The sequence below is a fragment of the Diospyros lotus genome, chromosome 9 (assembly GCF_014633365.1).
Source record: "Diospyros lotus cultivar Yz01 chromosome 9, ASM1463336v1, whole genome shotgun sequence".
Lineage (NCBI taxonomy): Eukaryota > Viridiplantae > Streptophyta > Magnoliopsida > Ericales > Ebenaceae > Diospyros > Diospyros lotus.
In genome coordinates, this window is record NC_068346.1 from 7,500,473 (window position 1) to 7,521,254 (window position 20,782).

A 20,782-nucleotide genomic window follows, 5' to 3' on the forward strand; every position below is an offset into this window, starting at 1 on the left:
CTCTTCCCTAATCTTCCAAACCTTATGGCAGTTCTTCTGTTTAGTCTACTTCAATTGTTCCTTCTCTGCCAAAACCAGCACCAGAAACTGTTTGGTGCCTTCTTTAACCAAAGCCATGGACTCCTCAGCCTTCCTCGGAACCAAAGGCAAAGGAACAATATCCTTAGGATCTTCTTTCTCAAAACCATTCCTCCCAACAGAAGTTCCAGTGGAAGAGTGCCTTTCCTCAACCTCTAGCTTGTTCCTTTGGTCCAATTCCTCGTTGAATGCTTGTCCACGCTCATCAGCCTTAGGATTAGTTTCCTTAGAGTCAATATAAGATTGTTCTAGTCTAGATTGCTCCATCAAAACTTCTTTAACTGCATGTGGACCGTCACAAACTTGATTGGCAGCCTTAGAAGTACCTCCAATTTGTTGGATGCTCATAGAATAACTTTTAGGCTGCTGCCCATGCTTTTTGAAAATGGCTTCCAGCACAAATTCGTCCAGCCTAGCCTTCTTAGCCGCTTGTTTTACCGTGGCAGGATGTATCATTTTCACAGTAGGTCTCAGCTCATCGTTTAGACTATTAATGAATCTCGATACAAAGATAGATTCACTCAAGGTTGGATGCGAATTGAACATTAGTGCTTTCAATTCCTCTAAACTAACTTGATAATCCGTAACAGAGCCTTCTTGTTTTAGTTTATTGAACTCTTCATTGTAACTCTCATCTTTGATCTGAGTTATATCCTCAACTGCGGTAGAAAAATTCTGAATAGGCAAACTGCCTTCTGAAACTTCTCTTTTTAAGGAATCTGAATATTCCTTGGAAAAAAATTCAGCTGGAACATTAAGCTGAAACTTCTGTGAAAACAGAATCAAAAATTCGTCTAGCTTTTGATTAAGGATATCACATTTTTTTTTCTCTATTCCTGTATCCATTTTTTCAATTCAATTTCTTTGAAATTTGCCTTTGCTCACCGGGATCAATCAGTCACCTAGATCTGAATTGCCTAGTTCACAATTCAATAGCCTCGAAAACAGAGGATCGATTAATTGTCTCCAGGAATCAAAGAATTGATTGGATCTATCTCTATGAACAACCTCTAGGTATCACCTTACTCACTGCCGAGATCGCCTTACTCATAGCCTGCTGAGATCGCCTAGGATACATAATCATTCATCTAAAACAATCTCTTGAAATTGATTAACTCAGTTGTAGCTTCCTGAGAGTTAGATCAATTCTGTTACTGCTTTCTGAGGATCGCCAACCATCCAATTCAACAATCGAGATCCAATTGCTCTGGAGCAATAGCCAAAAATTACTTGAATCTTCTTCACCTGACTCGATCGATTGCTAAATTTTTTTGGAATCATAGCTGAGAATCGTCGAAAATGAATAGTAGAGAAGCGCCAAAAATCAATAGTCAAGAATCAACCGGTAGCTTCCAAGGATAGCCTGGTTTGCCTAAAATCGCCTTGCCTTGTTTCGCTGCGTAGATCATTGGAATTCGCCTGGCCCTATTTTGCTACATGGATCGTCAGAATTCGCCTGGCCTTGCTTTGCTGCCTTGATCGCCAAATTTAACTGCTAAAAATTGCTAGAATCACAACCAAGAATTGATTGGCTTTGATATCATTTGTCAGGAACCTAGGGTTTTAATAGGAAAATATTGAAAACAGAGAGGATTGGAGGGAAATTAGACAGAAAGAGGGAGAGAACATATAGAATTAAGGGGGAAATGCAAATAGAATAGAGAGAGAGAGATCAACATTTAAATTATCATTCATCTATCATATTCTCTAACTAATCTGGCTTATTTATAGGCTTTCTTATCCTTTCAGTTACAATACAACTACTATAATAGCAAGTACAACCACCAAAAGAATTATATATAATACATAACCCTATCCTTGGGGTCGTGACATTTAGGCGCACTTTCCTTTTTACTTTGCGCTTGTGCCCCACCTACACACCTCCCTCCCCCTCGGGGTGTGTGTGTCTGCGCTCGTGCTTGTTGTGGGGGGGGGGGGGGGGGGGTGACATTTGCTTCTAGATAAGCATATTTCAGAAGAGATAGATTGAATCTGATTTTCTCTAATGATAACTTCTATTAGATTTCAACAAGACTTGTCCGGAAATTGAGAGCTTCACATCATGGACCTAGAAGACCAAGGAGTGCTTATTTCAATTGCTAAAATTTTTGTGTTATGACACTTTCAATCTAATCCTCTGGCTTAAGTCTCTATATTGAACTGCAGTGATTCATTCTAAAATAGCATAAATGCCTGTATAAATGTATAACCTTTTCTATTATAGACTCTTTTCCCTATTTTCAGCTTTAGGGTCTTCAATTACTATATTGTGCTCATTTTCATAACTGCTTTCGCACTTCTAAAGACTTGATTGTGTAGGTTTCTATTAGAAGCAATCTCCCATACTGTTAAAACAAGGGTACTCTGAATGGTAAAATTTTTTTGTTGTAAATCCATTGATCTTGTTTTGAAATTAATTTTTGGAAGCTTGATAAAATAAAGGGATAAGTTGTCTTTTGCTTAGTTTATTGGAGTTGAGAGTTTGGGAAGATTGAGCACTAAATTTGCTTTGGCCATTTTACTGCTTCTATGATTAAAGGAGCACTGTTTTCATATTCATTATTCATCCAAAATGAACTCACTGCTGGTAATTTAGATCGCATGTATGTTTGTTTTGCAAACTTTTGTGAAAATTAATAACTTGCACTCTCATGAACACAGAATATATTTCACTGATATTTATTGACCTCCTAATGATCTGGAAATGCCAAGTTTTGCTTTCATTTATGTTCCTGACATGCTTATTGCATAACCATTTAAAGATAGTGAACTGTTGCATGATACTGTATGCAGCTGTCATGCCTAAAGATACTTTCCTATTGTATGTTAAATCACCTGTGATCAATTTCACTTCTACCTCTTTAGTATTAGTTGTGGAGTTTATTGTATTAATTATTTGGAAATAAATTCCAGGCCAGATGAAAAATGCCTGGCAAAACCTGTATTAAGTTTGAACTAATTGTTATCAAATATTAACTACATCGGAACTTATACTCAAGTTTGAATTTGACTGTTCCTGGTTCATGTTATGTCTCAACTGATCCTATTGTTGCTCTAATGATTCCCTGAATCTTTTGCTTTGGATGTTGCAGTTTGCAATTTTGATCGCTCCTTGATAAATGCTCCTGGACCTTGTGTTCTCTTTGCTACACCTGGAATGATTAGCGGTGGTTTTTCACTTGAGGTCTTCAAGCAGTGGGCTCCCTATGAAGAAAATCTTGTCACACTGCCAGGGTACCATCTGTCTTACTTTCCCTGTTAAATAAACCTACTGTACCTAATGTAAGGAACGAAGATTAGAAAACAGAAGAAGAGAGCAACAAAGAATGCCTCGTCCTTTCTATATTGAATGAATAACAAACATAAGCTAGCTGGTATTTATACTCAGCTATTAACAGAAGCGCTAAGAATTAACAACAAAACAAATAACAGAATAACAGAACTTAACAGCAACATCGAGCTAAATAAGTAACAGAAATACAAGTACTATCTGTTATCATTTTCTTCAACACCTAATAAGGAGATTGATTGTACCTGTGGGTCAAAACCTAGAGATGTTCCTACTTTACTATTTGCATGGCAAGATGCCTAGAAGAGAGGGACCCTTGTGAACAATGAACCATTTGGTCTGGCTTTTAACCCAGTTTCTGCTTTGATTTTTAGGAAACGCCCAATGCATTTGCTAAACCTATTTTTAGGATTTTTTTTAAGCTGTTGGAATCAAATGTAATGTATTTTTTTTTTAATGACACAAAGGGGCTTATTTAGAAGAGGAATTATGGGTGAGACTTCTTAAATCATGGACTGTAAGATGTTATAGGGTGAAAAATGAAAACAAGATAAGTGGAACTAGCAGCTGCAAGTTTTAGATGCACAAAACAGGGAATAGGCTGTCGAAAGAAAAGCCACACTGGACGAATGGCAATATATTTAGTCTTCTTGGTGGTTGAATTGCATTTCCTACAGTAAATGTTTTAAAGACAGCATGTAATGCCTTGGCTAAGAGGTTAAAATAGATGTTACAGCATGCATGCGTGAGTAAATATATAAAACTGGAAGCTAATTATCATTTTAATTCTGTTAGTATGCTGTATGTTGGACCTCAGAAAAGATTGTATTCAATTGATGGACTATTTGCATTAGAATAAAATGTTTTAGCATGTACAACTTCATTTTATGATATAGCTGTAGTCAAATGCCTGTATGATGATTTCTTAATAAAATTGAGGTCTGATTCATTGATATATGGACTAAGCGAGGACTGAGGGGAAACATGAACATATATGGGACTTGAGCTTGCTGTAATGCTGAAATACTTATTACCAGAGTGTTATGGTCCAGAACTTGCTGAACAAGTGTGACAATAAGTGGGTGAACTTGCTTAACTCATTGATTTGAGCAGTAACATATATGGCTGATAGAAATTAAGTATTTTAAGGTTAATGAATTGACTGTTAAATTTGGGATGAACTTAGGTGAATTGAAGGATGTTTCTGCAATGAAAAATTTAGCTGTAAAAGAAAATTTGCCAAGTTCCCTTTTTGACTTCACAGAATAAGGTCCTGGAAGGGTGGGGATTTGACACAGATGATTGGCTGTGGAAGCTTGAGCTTAGTATTTTTGCATAAAGCCATCCCTTGAATAAGTAAACTTCTTCAAGCCCCATCTTTAATATGGCGAACAAATCTGTCAACACTATGCACCTTTACTTGTATTTTAGGAGACATTTGAGCTCCTGTGTATAATTTCAATATGACTCTAGTATCTTCATTCAGACTGAGTGTAAGACAACACTCAAATATGCTGATAAGGAAGAGAGAATACCTTAAGGTACTTAAGTCCTTTGCTTTTCTTGTGTTTAACATTGAACAATATGCTTTATTTCACGGATAGATATTCTCATACTAAATTTCTATCACCTGAATAAGAGCAAAATGCCTTCCAAAATATTCTCATATTATTGTTATCGGTATTCAACAATTAAAATTTATTTGTTATGTGGAAACTCAATGAGCAGTCAGAAGAACACAAGGCTCCCCTTGGGCTCCCTACCCGATCAATGAGAGCTAGGAGAAGAGGTGGTTGTCCAAGAATGACCCCACTTGCTAGCTCAAGGAAGGTTCGATCCCCTGACAAGGAGAGCCATGGAGTTAGAGAGGTTGAGATTGTTGAGTGGCAGCAGGGCTTTCTTTATCTTCTAAGAGGGTTTGCAAGATAGGAAGTAGGTAGGGGGCACGCAGGGATTTCTCCCATGCAGGTTCTTTGATGCTTAAGTCAGAAAAAGTTTTCATGCAGTGTTGTGTTTGTGCTTGCTTATGTTTTCATGTCTCAAAACTGTGGAGTTTGGGGCCTATTTATAGGCAACACAAGGGACAGGGACATGTGACACACATGTGCGAGGGTGGGGTGCTCCTTCTCGAGAAGGGGTGGTGTGTCTCCCCCATTTGTAGTGTTGTCTTGAGGTTAAGCAAAGAAAGGCCTTCAGTAGAAAACCAACCCACCCCCCAACGCGTGTAGGGAAGGCACCTTGGAAGGAGGTGGGCCTAGAACATGCGAGTTGCATTGCTATAGGATAGTGCGGGGTAATACAGGTGGGGGATGTATCTCCCTAGATTCCTCTTGGGAGTGAAGCTCGACCAAGGGGAATCATGCAAATTTAGGAAGTTTGTCCTGGGTGAATGGTGGGTGACAAAGGGCTTTCCAAGAGAAGATGGGCTCTAACCCAAAGAAGGTCTTTTCGCTGAAGGAATTGTGATGCAAACATATACATAGTTTTTATTTTCATGTGTTTTCTCTAATTGGGTAGGGGTATTTTGGTAATTTTCAGCTTTTGGGTATATTTTGGTGTAAGTTAATTTGGGGTTGTCTTTTTGTAAAATCAAGTATTTTATTGGGGTTCCTAAAGATTAGTAACTTTTAGGGGAGTTATTTGCAAAATGGGAGTTGGCTTCTCTTGGGAGCTTGAAGAGATAGAAGTTGGCTTCGTTTGGAAGCTTGAGGTTTGGTATAAATCATTCACTGTAGGGACTTTTTAGCATTTTGATGACAAAAGCCTATGCAGGGAATTTCAGCTCCAAACGAGCTAGGGTTTTGAAGATTTGGAGGCTTGGGTTTTGAGGAGTCAACCCTGCAACGCCTACCAATCCCTCCACTACTGCCAGAAAGGCGAGAGGCTAGCAAGAAGCTGTTGCTACTCGGCAGTTCTAGGATTGAAGATGTGTGATCTCAGTTATTTAAGTGTATTATTTGTTGTCCCTTGTTTCAACACTACATCCTTCTTGTGTTTGTGCTATTTTTTTTGTCCTTATTTGCATCAAATTGTTTTCTCTGGGGTGATGAATATGCACTGGTTGCTTCGAGAGGACTTTCCTAGTGGGTTGTGCCATAACAATGGCTCCCCACTTTTTGCTCGGACTAAAAGTCAAAGGAAAGAGTAGAAGAAGAGAAAGGGGCATTCATTTCGAAGGAGGTTGGGTTTACTCCGGGCGTATGCCTTGACTACAAAAGGAAGAGGAGGACACACAGCAGTTGTTCAGGAAAAAGAGGAGACAAAGAATTTTTGGCGCGAAGAGGCGTGCAATGATGTTGCGTCGATTCGGTTTTTGGATGTGGGGATCTATAAATAGTTGATGGTTCCCAAGGGCCCCTACTGTCTTGTCTATTGAGAAGGATTAACGCATAGGGCTGGCCCCAAAGAACCTTGCTTCTTAGAGTGGTGACTACTCGACATGTTTTTTTTCAAGATAGCGCGCTATTTTTGTGAACAATGGATTAGATGAAGAATGCCATGAAGGAACATGTTGTGAGAAAGTGCAACCACGACTAGCGAATGAGAGTTGTTAGAAAGGAGGGCTTAGGAAGGCTTTCTTGAAGCAAAAAGTCGAGACACGAGATTGGCTCTTCACACCAATGAGCATCGATCCCTACACTGGCAATCCCACACCCAACAGAAGAGGCTCGTGATTCAACGAGGGGAGAGCCTTCGGGGACATCACAGAGCATTACTACCTTTGCGAAACAACAACTCAAGGTGGAGATAGCGTAATCATTGGTGCAACTAGGCATGAAAATTTTAGAGAAGCACCAATTTCTGAGAACAATGAGGGGCCCTTTGTGACAACTGAAATATTGCGACAAGAAGATAATGGAGTTGGAGGATCCCAGCAATTGTTAATTTTACCAAAGATGCCATCTGTTCAATAGGAGATGATTTTGGACGATGGCTGCCGACTTTGCAGCAAAAATTTATGCACTTGCCTTGGAGACTTTGGAAGCGGATTTAGTGGCGGACTCGGGTGTGTGGGGCAAGATTAATTTATTCAACCATCCTACCTGAAGTGAGAGCTTCACAGTCAAAAAGAATAACAATCAGAGATAGAAAAATACCTCAGAAATATTATTGAAAATGAATGAAGAAATTAACAACAATACACCGAGAGAACTAACTTATCTTAATATATACACATCAAATTATGAGCTGCCTAACTGCCTAACTAAACATTGCAACAATCATAACAACTATAATCAGCTACAACTAAGAGCACAATTGCAGCTTGCTATTGACAACTTATGTCTTCCACACTACCCTAGGATGAGTAGAAGTTTTTTAAGTACTTACTCGAGGATATGGACCAGGTATAGCGCTTGTTGGCAGAAGTAAGGTCTTTGTGCTTTTTTGCTTTTAGCCTTTGGGGCTTATTTTTAATATGCCTTTATTTATGTTTTTAGGGAGTTTAGGCCATGGTGATGGCGAATGCGATGAATCGTGCCCGCCTTAAGGAAGGAGCCTTCGTAATCCAGACGTGGGAGCGCAAGGTGGAGTTTTGGCAGTAGGAGCGCCATCAACTCCAAACCTGCATCTGTGACTTTGGGAAAGAAGCGACACAACTTGAATGTCTATGGGCCGAAAATAATGATTTGAGAGTGAGGCTCACCTCCATGGAAGACGAGCTAAGAAGACCAGAGGGCGCTGAGGCAGCACAACGGTCGTTGGCGAGAGATGTACAGGCAGCCTACTTGGCTCTTATCGTTGATTATAGACAAGTTTTGGAGGAAAGGGGGCCGGTTTCACGAAGACAATGTGCTTCTGCTAGTGAATGTGGCTAGAGCTCGTGCCCAAGCTATTAAGGATTACGATTCTCCAGGGATTGTCACTGGAGGAAGGAATGGTATGCTTAGAGTCATGCCGTTGTTGCGGCCTACTTGGCTCTCACTGCTAATTATAGTTAAGTTTTGGAGGAAAGGGAGCAGTTGCATAGAGACAATGTGCTTTTGCTAGCTGATGTGGCTAGACCTCGTGCTCAAGCCGTCAAGGAGTACCAACTTTCCAGGGATTTTCACCAAAGGAAGGAATATTATGCTCAAATTTTCGAGAATAGGGTATTTTATAAAGCTAGGAGCGTTTTGGAGATACTGTGACTTGGAGAGACGTTCCCTGAGTTGGTCTATTCAAAGGAAGTGGCGAGGAGATACTGTGAGTTGGAGAGACGTTCCCTGAGTTGGTCTATTCAAAGGAAGTGGCGAGGATGGAGACGTTGGACAGGAGGGGACATGATTTGGATCCACTCACTTCGAAACAAGTTTTGGCAGCGGATACTCAGGTGACTTAGGAAACTTGTTGGGGCCCTGGAGTCCATTTTTACCAGATCCTGATCCTGCCCAGTAATTACAAGGACCATCTAGAGCGGACTAGTTTGGAGATAAGTTTGGGCTCCCAGAAGCACTTTTCGACTTTTTTGACGAGCTTAACCCATTAGAGTAGAGTTAGGTTTCTTTTTAATTTAATAAGCTGATTATCTGTACAGAACAAGGTACAAAGAATAGAATTCTTTTGGAAATGTGAGGGATCAGTCGTAATGTATGGTTTGTGTATTCATGTATGTGATATGCAAGTGACAAGGTAGAAGTACCTGGCACTTGTTTATCCGATTTTTCTTGATCCTACGAAATCGTGATGGTTAAGGAAAAAAGGAATGGAAGAATTAGGGTAATGCATTACCTCAAGGCAGGGCCCAAGCTGTAGTTGGATGCATTTACTTTCTTTTCCCTATTATGACAACAACAAACATAAAAATACCTTGGCTCCCCTACTACACGCTATGGGGGAAGTGTGGTTGCTTTGCAAAATGAAGGGTAAGTTGTCATGATATAAAGGGAAACGACAAGTATGTATTACTTTCTTCGGGGCGTACCTCTAAGGTAGATGCTTTTGGGATTTTGTTTCTATGGTTCAAATGGCCCTACATTCTCAATAAAATTCCGAGAGAGATTTTGTTAAGGTGGTTTAGCACGTAGTGTCTACCTTTACAACCAGAGAACCGTGGATAAATTTGTTTCTGTTGTTCGACCTAGTTTACATTTGCAAAGAGAATGTCAGCCATTTTGTTCTAGCAATTTGGCATGTGGTGCCTACTTTTGCAACTATGTTTTGTTAAGGCAGTTCGACGTATGGTGCCTACTTACTTCTGCAACCATGTGGAAAGATTTTGTTTAAGCGGTTTGATGTGGCGCCTACTTTCGCAATCCGAAAGATTTTGCCTGACTCGGTTCGGATGTAGCCTACATCCTCAAGGGGGCGATTTTGTTAACACGATTCGACAAAAGTCAGCCGACATTCGTGCTTTTGGTGGCGCAATTTAAGGTTACCTACATTTGTGGTGAGGTTTATCCTGACGTGGAGTGAAATTTTGGTACACAGTTTGGCTCCTTTTAGCTTACGTTCGCAGTAAGGTTTTGATGCTACGATTCAGCATAAATTGGCCTATGTCTACGCAAGGTGCCAACAAAGTGGATGAAAGCCCTAGGTCCCATTTTGATATTGTGGTTAGGGTCTTCGTGAGGTGCTAAGGTCCAAAGATTTTATTATCATGGTTCGGATTACCCTACATTTGTAGATTTGGCATTTTTATTTGCAGTTTAGCAAAAAGTCTAACCTACGTACGTGTGAGATTTTGGTAACGTGGTTTGGTGCAAGGCAACCTACATTTGTTGGAGAGAATTTTGATTGGTGGTTCAGCATTACACCTACGTCCACGATACGGGATTAGGGTTTTGATTAGTGGTTCAGCATTACACCTACGTCCACGATACGGGATTAGGGTTTTGATTAGTGGTTCAGCATCCCAATTCGTGGGCTTTTGATTATTGGTTTAGCATTATGCCTACATCCACGATATGGGGTTGTTTTTGTGGTTCAATCCACGGGGCATGGGAACCCGATGCAATGGTGTAGACATTGACCATGTTGATGATGATGACACTATTGCTGATGATAATCATAACGATGATAGAGATGATGATGAGGATGATAATGATGCTAATGTTGACGATTATAATTATGATGATGATGATGATATTTATACCAGCATCGATGGCGAAAGCTGTGGTTTTGATAACGCGATTCAGCCGTGAGCCTACATCTGCATGTAGAGTTTTTGTTTGGGCGGTTCGGCATTGCACCTACATTTGCGATTGGGTGTTTTGTTTCGGCGATTTGGCATTACACTTACATCTGCGGATGGGTGTTTTGTTTTGGCTATTCGGCATTACACCTACATTCACAATTGGATCCAAGAGTAATGCGACAGTCTAGGGACAACGAACATGACTGCTTTGCTAGAGTCGCAAGGGCAACATAAGGTTGTTGAAGAGACTGTCAAGAGAGGATCTGTTTTGGGATGCTAAACTGTTCCCAAGTCATGAGCCTTCATGGCCCCGGGGGGGGGGGGGGTGACCCACGTTCGTACTTGCGGTGCCTTTGGGAGGAGATGAGCCTTTCTTTCTTCTCGTCTTCCCTTTTCTATATATATATTTTTTTAAGGGGCTCAATAGCCTTACATAGTTGTGAGCTTCACCCTCGGAGCACAATTGATGCTTGCCCCGAGGAAATGGCCTTTCGTTTGTAGTTTACTCATCGGGAAGGAAGATTACATCCGATGTCTTGGAATTATTTAGGGAGACTGGTGGTTTCATGTCAAGTATGTTTACAGTCATGGGAAAACTTTACTGGAGTTTCTTTTTTAAACGTTCCCTCATTTATTCCCACAATTGTTCTTTGCTTCTTCGTTCAAATACAACGTTGTTTTAAAGGAATAAAACATATCTTCAAGTACTTTCTTCTTCTAGAATGACAACTGAGAGTGAGTCTATCTGGGGCGACTGAAGGAGGTATGCTTGCTTGGGGAGCTACGCTTATCGGATGTCTTTCACTTGTAGTCTACCATCTAGATGAAGCAGTCATAATGTTGGATAGATCTTCATCATGGTAGACACCTTCTTTCGTGGGTAGGTACGCAAGCTTTTGGGACACTGGTGCACCATCTCCATCATAGCTTCGGATATGAAGGAGAAATGGTTGTGGGTGGCCACAAGGAACAGGTACTCCCATAGAAGGACCAAAGGTAGGCAGCCCCCTTTCCTGGCAATCTAAGGGGTGTTGGGTATCTTCTTTGCCTTCTTTACCATCTTCTCCCTCCTTCCACATGTGATTTGTTAGGGTAGTCTTGAGGGATGATGATGGTGAAGGGCAGAGCCCTATGACCATAGCCAAGTGCTTTTGCAACGAGGAAAGTTGACCGCTAGAAGAAAATTTAGAAACTTCGTCAAGCCAGACAGGACCATCTTCGAGCTTTGTCCCCCACTTGGGGAGATCCTAATGTTCCATGATGTGTCCGCCGGTAGCCCTTGGGTTGGCTATTGGAACATGAAATGAGGGTGTTCCAGGAGGAGTTGTGGGGGCATCTTTTTCGTCTGGAAGTTGGGGAGTTTTTTGGAAAAGATATGCATAGCTCCCTTCTCCTCCTTGAATGCTGGTCCAGCAGGCTTAAGAGTGTAACCCCATCAAGAACGGCTCCAGAGACCTCACATGATATTGGCTATCAAAGATAGAGGTCGTCCCAGAGGAATTGGCTCTGGCTCTTAGGTCTTTTTGGTAAGGTTCTGATGGAGGGCAAGGAGGGGGGGGGGGGGGGGGGGACCTCTCTTTTGTCTTCTTGTATGTTTCCCATAGACGGGGACAAATTGTTGTTGTTAGGATACAAGAATTAAAATTTGTTTGTTGTGTGGAAACTCATCGAGCAGCAAGAAGGAGGCTCTGCTTGGGCTCCCTACCTAATCCACGAGAACCAAGAGAAGAGGCTGTCATCCAGGAATGACCCAATTCGCTAGCTCGGGGAAGGCTCGATCTACTAGCGGGGAGAGTCAGGGAGCCAGAAAGGTTGAGATTGCTGAGTGCCGGCAGGGGACTCTTTGTCTTTCGAGAGGGTTTGCAAGACAGGAAGCAGTCAAGTGGCATGTGGGGATTTCTCCCATGTGGGTCCTTCGATACTTAAGTTAAAACAAGTCTTCATACAACTCAAAATATAGAAATGCCATGCAGGAAATGTGATGAAAAGCAGCTAGGGCTTGGGTGCAGTGTTGTGTCTATGCTTGCTTATGTTTCCATGTCTCAAAACTAAGGAGTTTGGGGGGTATTTATAGGTAGCACGAGGGACAGGGACACATGACACACACGTGCGAGGGTGCAGTGCTCCTTCCCAAGAAGGGGCAGTGTGTCTCCCCCATCTGCAGTGTTGTCTCGGGGTTAAGCATAGAAAGGCCTTTAATAGAAATCCCCCCCCCCCCTCGGAAGGAAGTGGACTTGGAATAAGTGAGCCGCATTGCCACGAGACAATGTGGGGTAATGTAGGCGAGGGACATATCTCCCTAGATTCCTCTCGATTACTAAGCTCGATCAAGGGGAATCATACAAATTTAGGAAGTTGGTCTTGGGTAAATGGTGGGCGACAAAGGGCTTTCCCAGGGGAGATGGGCTCTAACCCTGAGAAGGTCTTCTCGTTAATGGAATTGTTTCCTCCAAGGTGATGAATATGTACTGCCTGCTTTGAGAGGACTCTCCTAGTGGGCAGTGCCACAACACATATAGTTCATCATTTTTTATTTTATTTTTTTTTGGGGGGGGGGGGTTTATATACAAATTTGATAAAACGAAAATCCAACGCCGAAGCATCTACATAAAAAATTGGGGCATACCCCAACTCACAACAAAAGAGCAGGGAGGCAAGAAACAAACTACTAAAGAAACCCTCTAAATCAAAAAGAAGAAAATAACTATATACAAATGTACAATGATCGGAGGATGTCTTCGGCAAATGACCATAGTGACGACAAAACCCAGATGACAAGCACCAGCAGGAAATCAGCGGAGAAGTGAAAATTGGTTGATTGAGAGTTGCCAAAAGTGTTGCAAAGCGTGACTTTGAAAAGACTAGGGAAAAGGAATGGTGACCAGCTGTCAGCTTCCGAGGAGCTGACTATGAATTTCTGATAGAATGATACGAATGGTTTAGGGAAGAGAGAATTAGTAGGGAGAAGAGAGAAAGGAAGAGAGAGAATAGAAACTTCTAAGAATATTCATTCATGCCTATTCACGAGTTAGACAGCTGCTTATAAAGCCAGCCACCAGCACCCATGTGCGTAACAGAATGCCGTTGCTGGGAATGTACTACTCCCAAAGCGGCAACAAACTAATTACAACCTTTTAATTCCTACTCCTAATATACTATCTTCTACTCATAGTATATCTTTATTACATAAGCACCCCTCTTACCCGAGACACATGACACCAGCCATGCCCAGATGACACACTGAACCTAGTGTGTTATGGGACGTGGACTACTCTTGCTACTGGAAACATTGGTTTTTCCTCTCTCTATATGAAGTATACCAATACTTGCAGAACTAATCAGTTAGCAACGTACCACGGCCCCTCTTACCACTCCACCGAGCTACAGCCCATAGCATTCCAGTCTCCCATTGATGTCACTGCCAAAAACTTTTTCGAACAATGGAAAAAGGCCAACACCTGGCGAGAGTAGGAACAATTGAAGAACACATGGCTATGCCTCTCCACTGCCACCCTGCAAAGTTCATCTGGTTTTTACCACTGGCTGTAGGTGAAGTCGTACTTTTTTCATCTCCAAACTCTGGTTTCCTAACCTTACTCCTTTATTTCCTAAGGATAGCATATTATAAGATGGGTATTTATGTACCTTAACAATATGACTGGCTCCATAAGTCGTAGATTTGGACAGATCAAGATTTTTCCACGTAAATATGGCACTTAGAAACTGCCAAATAAACCAATCTATAGTTTCTTCAACCAAAAAATATTAGTTAGCTATTTATAGGTATTAGGTGGTTGATGTAACTGTGAGACTTGGAGATCATGTTGTCCCAAAAGGAGATTGATTTTGATATCTTAGATGAATTGTTCAAAAAGAAAGGGAAATTATGGAATGTGGTACAACTAGAATGAAGGCAGGATAGTTAGAGAGGTGTCCAACATTCTGTGCAATCATAAAATTCCATTAAAACTAAGAACGAAGTTTTGTTGACCAGTTATAATGATCCTTATTGTATGACTCAAAATGCATGGCAGTTAAGCACCATCATATGCAAAATATGAGCGTAACTGATGAGAATGTTGCGGTGGATGTATCACCATACAAGAAAATGCAAAATAAAAAACAAGACCGTACTTAATAATATTGGTCTGATACTTGTTGAAAATAAGATGCAGGAATCACAATTAAAATGTTCTGGACTTGTGTGGAGAAGACCAATACAAGCACTTTGAAGGGGTGTGGATGAACTGGAGAAAGTTTGTAGCAAAACAGGAAGGAGGAAGACAAAAGAAAACTTAGTTGGAAACTTTTAGATAATATAATTGCCTTACAGAGGATTCAACCATTGATAGAGATGGCTAGAGATCTGGTATTTATGTAGCCGACCCACCCAGTGGGATTAAGGCTTGTGATTGTTGTTGTTGTTGTTAGGTCGTTGATGTCTAAGCTGCATAACTTCCGGCATCTATATGCACTATAACTTGTTCAGAAAGAGATGCAATATTAGAGAATTGAGTTTGTTATTCCCATGAAATAATATTTTTTTGCCGTCCTTCATCTCTAATAGCCATTCCATGTCTGCAAACTTCCTTTAATGTATCTATAACATCAACTTGGCTTGAAATTTCCTTAAGCAAAGCCTAACAGTTGAATATAGGTTTACCTGGTCAACCAATATGTTTAAATCTTATTCCATGTCTCGACAACTTGCTTTCTTTGTTCCTGAGAATGTGATGTCCAGTTTTTGGGGTCCAATGTATGGTGCAATTAATTGTTAATCCATAATTGGCAGAGGTTTCAATTCCTATTCATTATTTTTTGACAGGTACTGTGTGGCTGGAACCATAGGGCACAGATTGATGTCGGGTAAACCCACCAAAATTGACTTGGATGAGAACACCAAAATTGATGTCAGATGCCAGGTTCTCGTTCTTTACCTGCTAATATATACACTGTGTTTTACCATTATGTTCCCACCTTTTGTTTCTCATAGTATTATTTCTATTTTTATATTTTCAATTTAATTATCTGAATTTGCATTATTGAACTTTGTTTGGAAGAGTTAATTGGAATAGCATACATGTAAGTATTCCTAATAATTGCATTGTAGTTCCTTAGTTCCAAACTTTAGGGGTTGATGCCTCTAGTCTAGATGGATTGACTTGCATGGATTTCATTCAAAAGGATTGGCATCCATGAAGCTCGTTCTCTTCGAATCCCTTTTAAAATAAACAGCACTGAAATAAAAGGAAAGTCACATTGAAACACCTACTTATGAATTTCAATTGTTGTCAAAACTTGGTGATGAAAATGAGGGCCACTCATTTGTGTTGATCATCAGAAACAAACAGGAGCAAGGACCCTCAATACAAGGAGAGAAAAGGAAAGTTGATGTGATAGAAGCAATAGGAAGGAAGAAACCCTTAATCCCACTATTGAAACAGCCTGAAATAACAAAGAACGAGTGACATTTAAGAGGTGACGATTTTTCCGTTTAACCATGACATTTTGTTAGGGGGTGTTTTTACAAGAGGACTCATGAATAATGCCTTCTTTTAGAAAGAATTAATTTAGACATTGGTTGAAGTAATCTTTGGCATTATCTGATCGAAACCATTTGATACACATCTCAAATTGGGTTTTGATCATTTGACAAAAATTAGGAAGAATGGTAGAAACTTTAGATTTGTCTTTCATGAGATAAACCTAAGCGACTCTAGTGCAATCATCAATGAAAGAAACAAATCATTGAGCCCCATTGCAATTGCGAACCCTTGACTGTCCCCACACATTACTATGGATTAAGGAAAAAAGTAAAGCAGATTTTTTATTAACCAAAGGAAAAGAAGTTCTATGATGTTTAATAAATTCACATACTTCACAATAAAGATTGCCCTTGAAGTTCTAGGGAACATAGTTTTTAATAGGCTAAACGGGGGATGGCCAAACTGACAATGTTGTAGTAAGATCTTGGAAGTAGTAGCATGAGAGGAGATACCTTGTGATGAGAGAGCCAACTATTGCCCTGATCCATTAGAAGTGTGTGCTGCCTCAAGATAGTAGAGTCCGTCCTTAACCTTAGCAAATTCAATCCTTCTCCTTGAAGTCTGGTCCTGGAAAACATAGTATGTGGTAAAAAGGTAATTCTGCAGTTCAAAGATTTAGTAACTTAGCTAACGGACAAAAGGTTAGTGGATGGCTTTGGAACGTGAAGAAAATTGCACAATATGATGTTTGGGATGAGATTAATGTTGCCTTGACCAACAATTGGAAGATGAGAGTCATTTGCAATAACAATCCTCTTATTTCCCGAAAGAGGTTTATAGTTTTCAAAAAAGGTGGGACACGGTGTCATGTGGTCGGTTGCTCCCGAGTCGAGAATCCATGAAGTAAGATGTGGACTTCCATCAGCATTAAAGGAACAAGCAGAGGGACACTTACCAGTGTTGAAGACACTAAGGCAGATCAGTTGTAGTCTTTTGTTCTTTTATATCGTTTATCATTCTGTATGTTGTGTTTGTAATTGGTTGGTTGTATTATTAGACTGTGGCTTCAGTTGTAGAGGATTGCTAGTTAGTAATATTTGTAGTAGTGATAGTCAAGGCTATATATAAGATAGCCTTTCTATTGTATTTGGTGTGGAGACTCATTCTGATTTTTCTCAATCTAATTTTGGATGAGGTTCTTTTTTTCTCTCTCTTCCTTTCTCTCTCTCTCTCACTTTCAATTCCATTCTGTTTCAACCAGAAGTGGCTCCAAATAGCATACCAGTGTTAGGATCAACCAAAGTGGGGCTAGGGTTGCTGATTGCAGAGATTAAAGACATCTTGTCAGGACAGGAGACGGAGGTGATGGGTCAGCAACCTGATTAACTTTGCTAGCAGCACGAGGAAATCACAGGTGGGGCCCTCCTAGATCTGAAGAATTCTAGAGCGAAAAAAGAACTAAAGATATATTCACAGCAAGGTTGCAGCAATGTGCCAGAGCAGTAACACCGTGAGGCCGGAAACAGCAACTGCAGTGGTAGCTAGTTACAGATCTAGTGACTCTTTGTCTTCCCCACTGCAGGTAGTGTTTTTGTCAGAAAACAAGAAGTTGCAGTAGTAGTGACCTACAAATCTGTGACCCTTCGTCTTCTCAGGCAACGGTGAAGTGGTCAGGCACAGTGGAGGATGCAGCCAACAGATCAAGGAAACCCCTTCACCAGCTTTGTGACCCTTTATATTCCTGCTTTGGACGCGCACAAGGATGACGGAGTTCTAGTGATAAGGCCTACAATTGAATGGCCTCATTCTGCAGAACTGCAACAGTGGCAAAACTGTGGAACATAGCAGTGGCAATTAATGCCAACAAGGAACGGGCAAGACCAAACAGCGGCCCAAGAAGTTTCTCGATGTCGGCAGTGATGATGGACAGGAGCGATGTCGGAGATGAGCGGTGCACGAGGACGGCGTTGTGCAAGCAGTAAAGGCCTGCAACACAACAGCGATTAAGGCCGAGAGGAAATAAGGCAAGGAACCCTAGGAACAATGAGGGTAGAACAGTAGGCAACGATGGTGTATTTATACAATAGTGCTGATCACCCTATATATACAAGTGGAGATTTACAAAGTAGGAAAGATTACAAAAAGGAAACAATAAGGAAATGAAACATAATCAAATCTGTACAAGAAAGTCAACCAATAAACATGGAAACTAATCCCACAATCACTGGAGATTGATTATGATGAATCTCAATTGATTGATGATTGATTCTTCAACACAAATATTATAAGAATCCTAGTGGTATAATCTTATTTACCTAGAAAAAAGAGAAAACAGGTCTAATGCTCCTCATCATCATCAACTGCACTTTATCCTAATCAAATTAGGCTTGGTGGCACAACATTCATAATGTCAATTGATTTCTAAAAGGCACATTGATAATGTAAACCCGTGCAAAAGATCAATGTAGCAAAATTTTATGTTGAATGCCCTTTTGATGCAGCCCTCTAGTGAGGAAATGGTGAGATAAAGTTCCAACACTATCTTTATATGGAAAAGTTTCATGAGATGGCATGAATGAAGATATCATATTCAAGAAAAATCTCATGAATGAAGATATCATATTCAACAAAAATATCTATTATTTTTTGAGATTCTCCACTTGAGTTAGAAGTTTGTTAGCTCTTACATGCTAATTTCTTTTGGCTATTTTCAGATTCATCAGTTGTCTTTTAGTCCTCATACAGATGCTAAAGGAATTATGGATCTTGTTAAGTTCCTCTCACCCAAACATGTGATTCTTGTACATGGTGAAAAGCCTAAAATGGCTTTACTTAAAGGAAGAATTCAATCTGAACTAGGGATTCAGTGTTATGATCCTGCAAACAATGACACAGTCTGCATTCCTTCAATACACTATATAAAGGCAGATGCCTCCAATGCATTTGTCCGAAGTTCCTGCAGTCCAAACTTCAAGTTCGTAAATATGCATGGAGGAAATTACAATTTAGGTGCTGAAGACACAAGATCTGCATCTATGCTGCAGGTTTCTGATGAGAGAGTAGCAGAAGGGATCATAATAATTGAGAAAAGCCAGAAGGCTAGAGTTGTGCACCAGGATGAGCTTCCAGAAATATTAGGAGGGAAGAAACATGTTATTCAATTTGCTTACTGTTGCCCAGTAAAGATCACAAGCTCGGAACCTGCATCAAGAAAAAGTTTGCTTCTTCCCAACTGTCACCTTTGGCTTCAATTATTGTTGGCTAAGCTTTCAGATGAATTCACTGAAGGGACCATCCAAGATTGCGGGGAACACCTTCAACTAGAGTCTTTATATGTGTCTGTCTGTTTGAGTGACAACTGCCCTTACAGAACCACAGACTCGTTGGACAATAAATCTGCAACAGTATATTTTTGCTGCACTTGGTTTGTAGCTGATGACAAACTTGCATGGAAGATCATTTCAATCATGAAGAATTTGGAGCTAAGTGACAAGTAGGGGTGTTCAATCACGCTTGTACACATAATGATGCAGAAACTCAGCGAGGTTATTGCAATTGCTGAAAAGCCCTTCTGTGTTCTGGTTTTGGTGATAAATCATGATCTATTTCAGGAAATATTGCAAATGGGGCTCGGCTATTATCTCTAGATCACTGTCTTCAGTTTGCTTTGCTTTTTCTGTCCGATCATTGGAGCAAACCTGAGTTCTTTGATCTCTAGATTTTCTTCCTCAGCCTGAGAAGTGAATTGACACACGGTTTTTTGTGTTTGTATTAAGGTTCTACAAAATCAATGTTAAATGCATGTGCTATGTAGTACAAAAGGTCTATAGCCCTAATATCACCCCAAGCATGTGCTTTACTTATTCGCCACATCAGAAGCGGTTAATCTTCTTCTTTATGACCATAACAAGTTTGAATCGTGGTAACATGTTTACATAAAGCAGGGGAAGCTGTACACAAATTTGACCTTCTTTGGTCTCTGGCAAGGTAGGGAGGCCTCATACACGCAGGGCCCTATTTTTTTTCATGTTGAAGGCTAAATATGTTGTTTGGATAGAATTTGACAAAGTTTTTAACTACTGATGTTGCAGGAAACCCCTACTCTTCGGACCTGGCAAACTGGCTGTAGTTTCATCTTCACAGAATAAAAACCCATTGCAAGAAGATGGCCTGGATCATGTGTTCATTGCTTGGTTTTTTGGGAACATATAGCTAGCTGTTGTTTAACTGCTTTGGGATCATCTGAATTAGTTAGGCCATCTCTACCATTGTTCTCTATTTTGTTCTATATTATATTATAAATAATTTATTTTATTTTAATTTTATCTCAAAAATTATGTTGGTCTCAACCACTCCCTATTCTTTTTTTTTATTTAATTTCTTATTTCATTTATTTATCAAATACACAAATTAATAATTTATATATATATAAAAGTAAGATAGTTTGAAAAAAAAAAAAAAATCTCCCCAAAATTTGTATTAATAATTTGCGTTTAATATTCATTGCATTAATAATTTGTATTTTATAATTTACATTAATAATTTAAATTTTTTAATTATTTTGAAATAATAAGTATTAATTATTGTAAAATTAATAATAAATTTTAAATACATTTTTATGTAAATATTAAATATTTAATTAATTTGTTAATCAATTAAAAATAAATATTATTTACGAGAAATATGAATAAATACTTAAAATCTTAATTAAATTTGATCATTAAATAAAAATTTATCTTTATATAATATAATAATATATAATATATTATATTAAAATATAATAGTTTGTATTTTTTTTTTTCCAAAAATTTGTCA

General features: G+C 39.7%; 1 protein-coding gene across 1 annotated transcript in view; it reads left to right on the top strand.

The window, feature by feature from the left end:
- LOC127810625 (cleavage and polyadenylation specificity factor subunit 3-II) overlaps nucleotides 1-20,782 on the top strand; it is an 87,733-nt gene that overhangs the window by 29,792 nt on the left and 37,159 nt on the right. Inside the window, 3 exon segments of the mRNA XM_052350194.1 lie at nucleotides 3,171-3,312; nucleotides 15,307-15,403; nucleotides 18,682-19,223. Of these exon segments, the coding sequence (XP_052206154.1) occupies nucleotides 3,171-3,312; nucleotides 15,307-15,403; nucleotides 18,682-19,223 (781 nt within the window).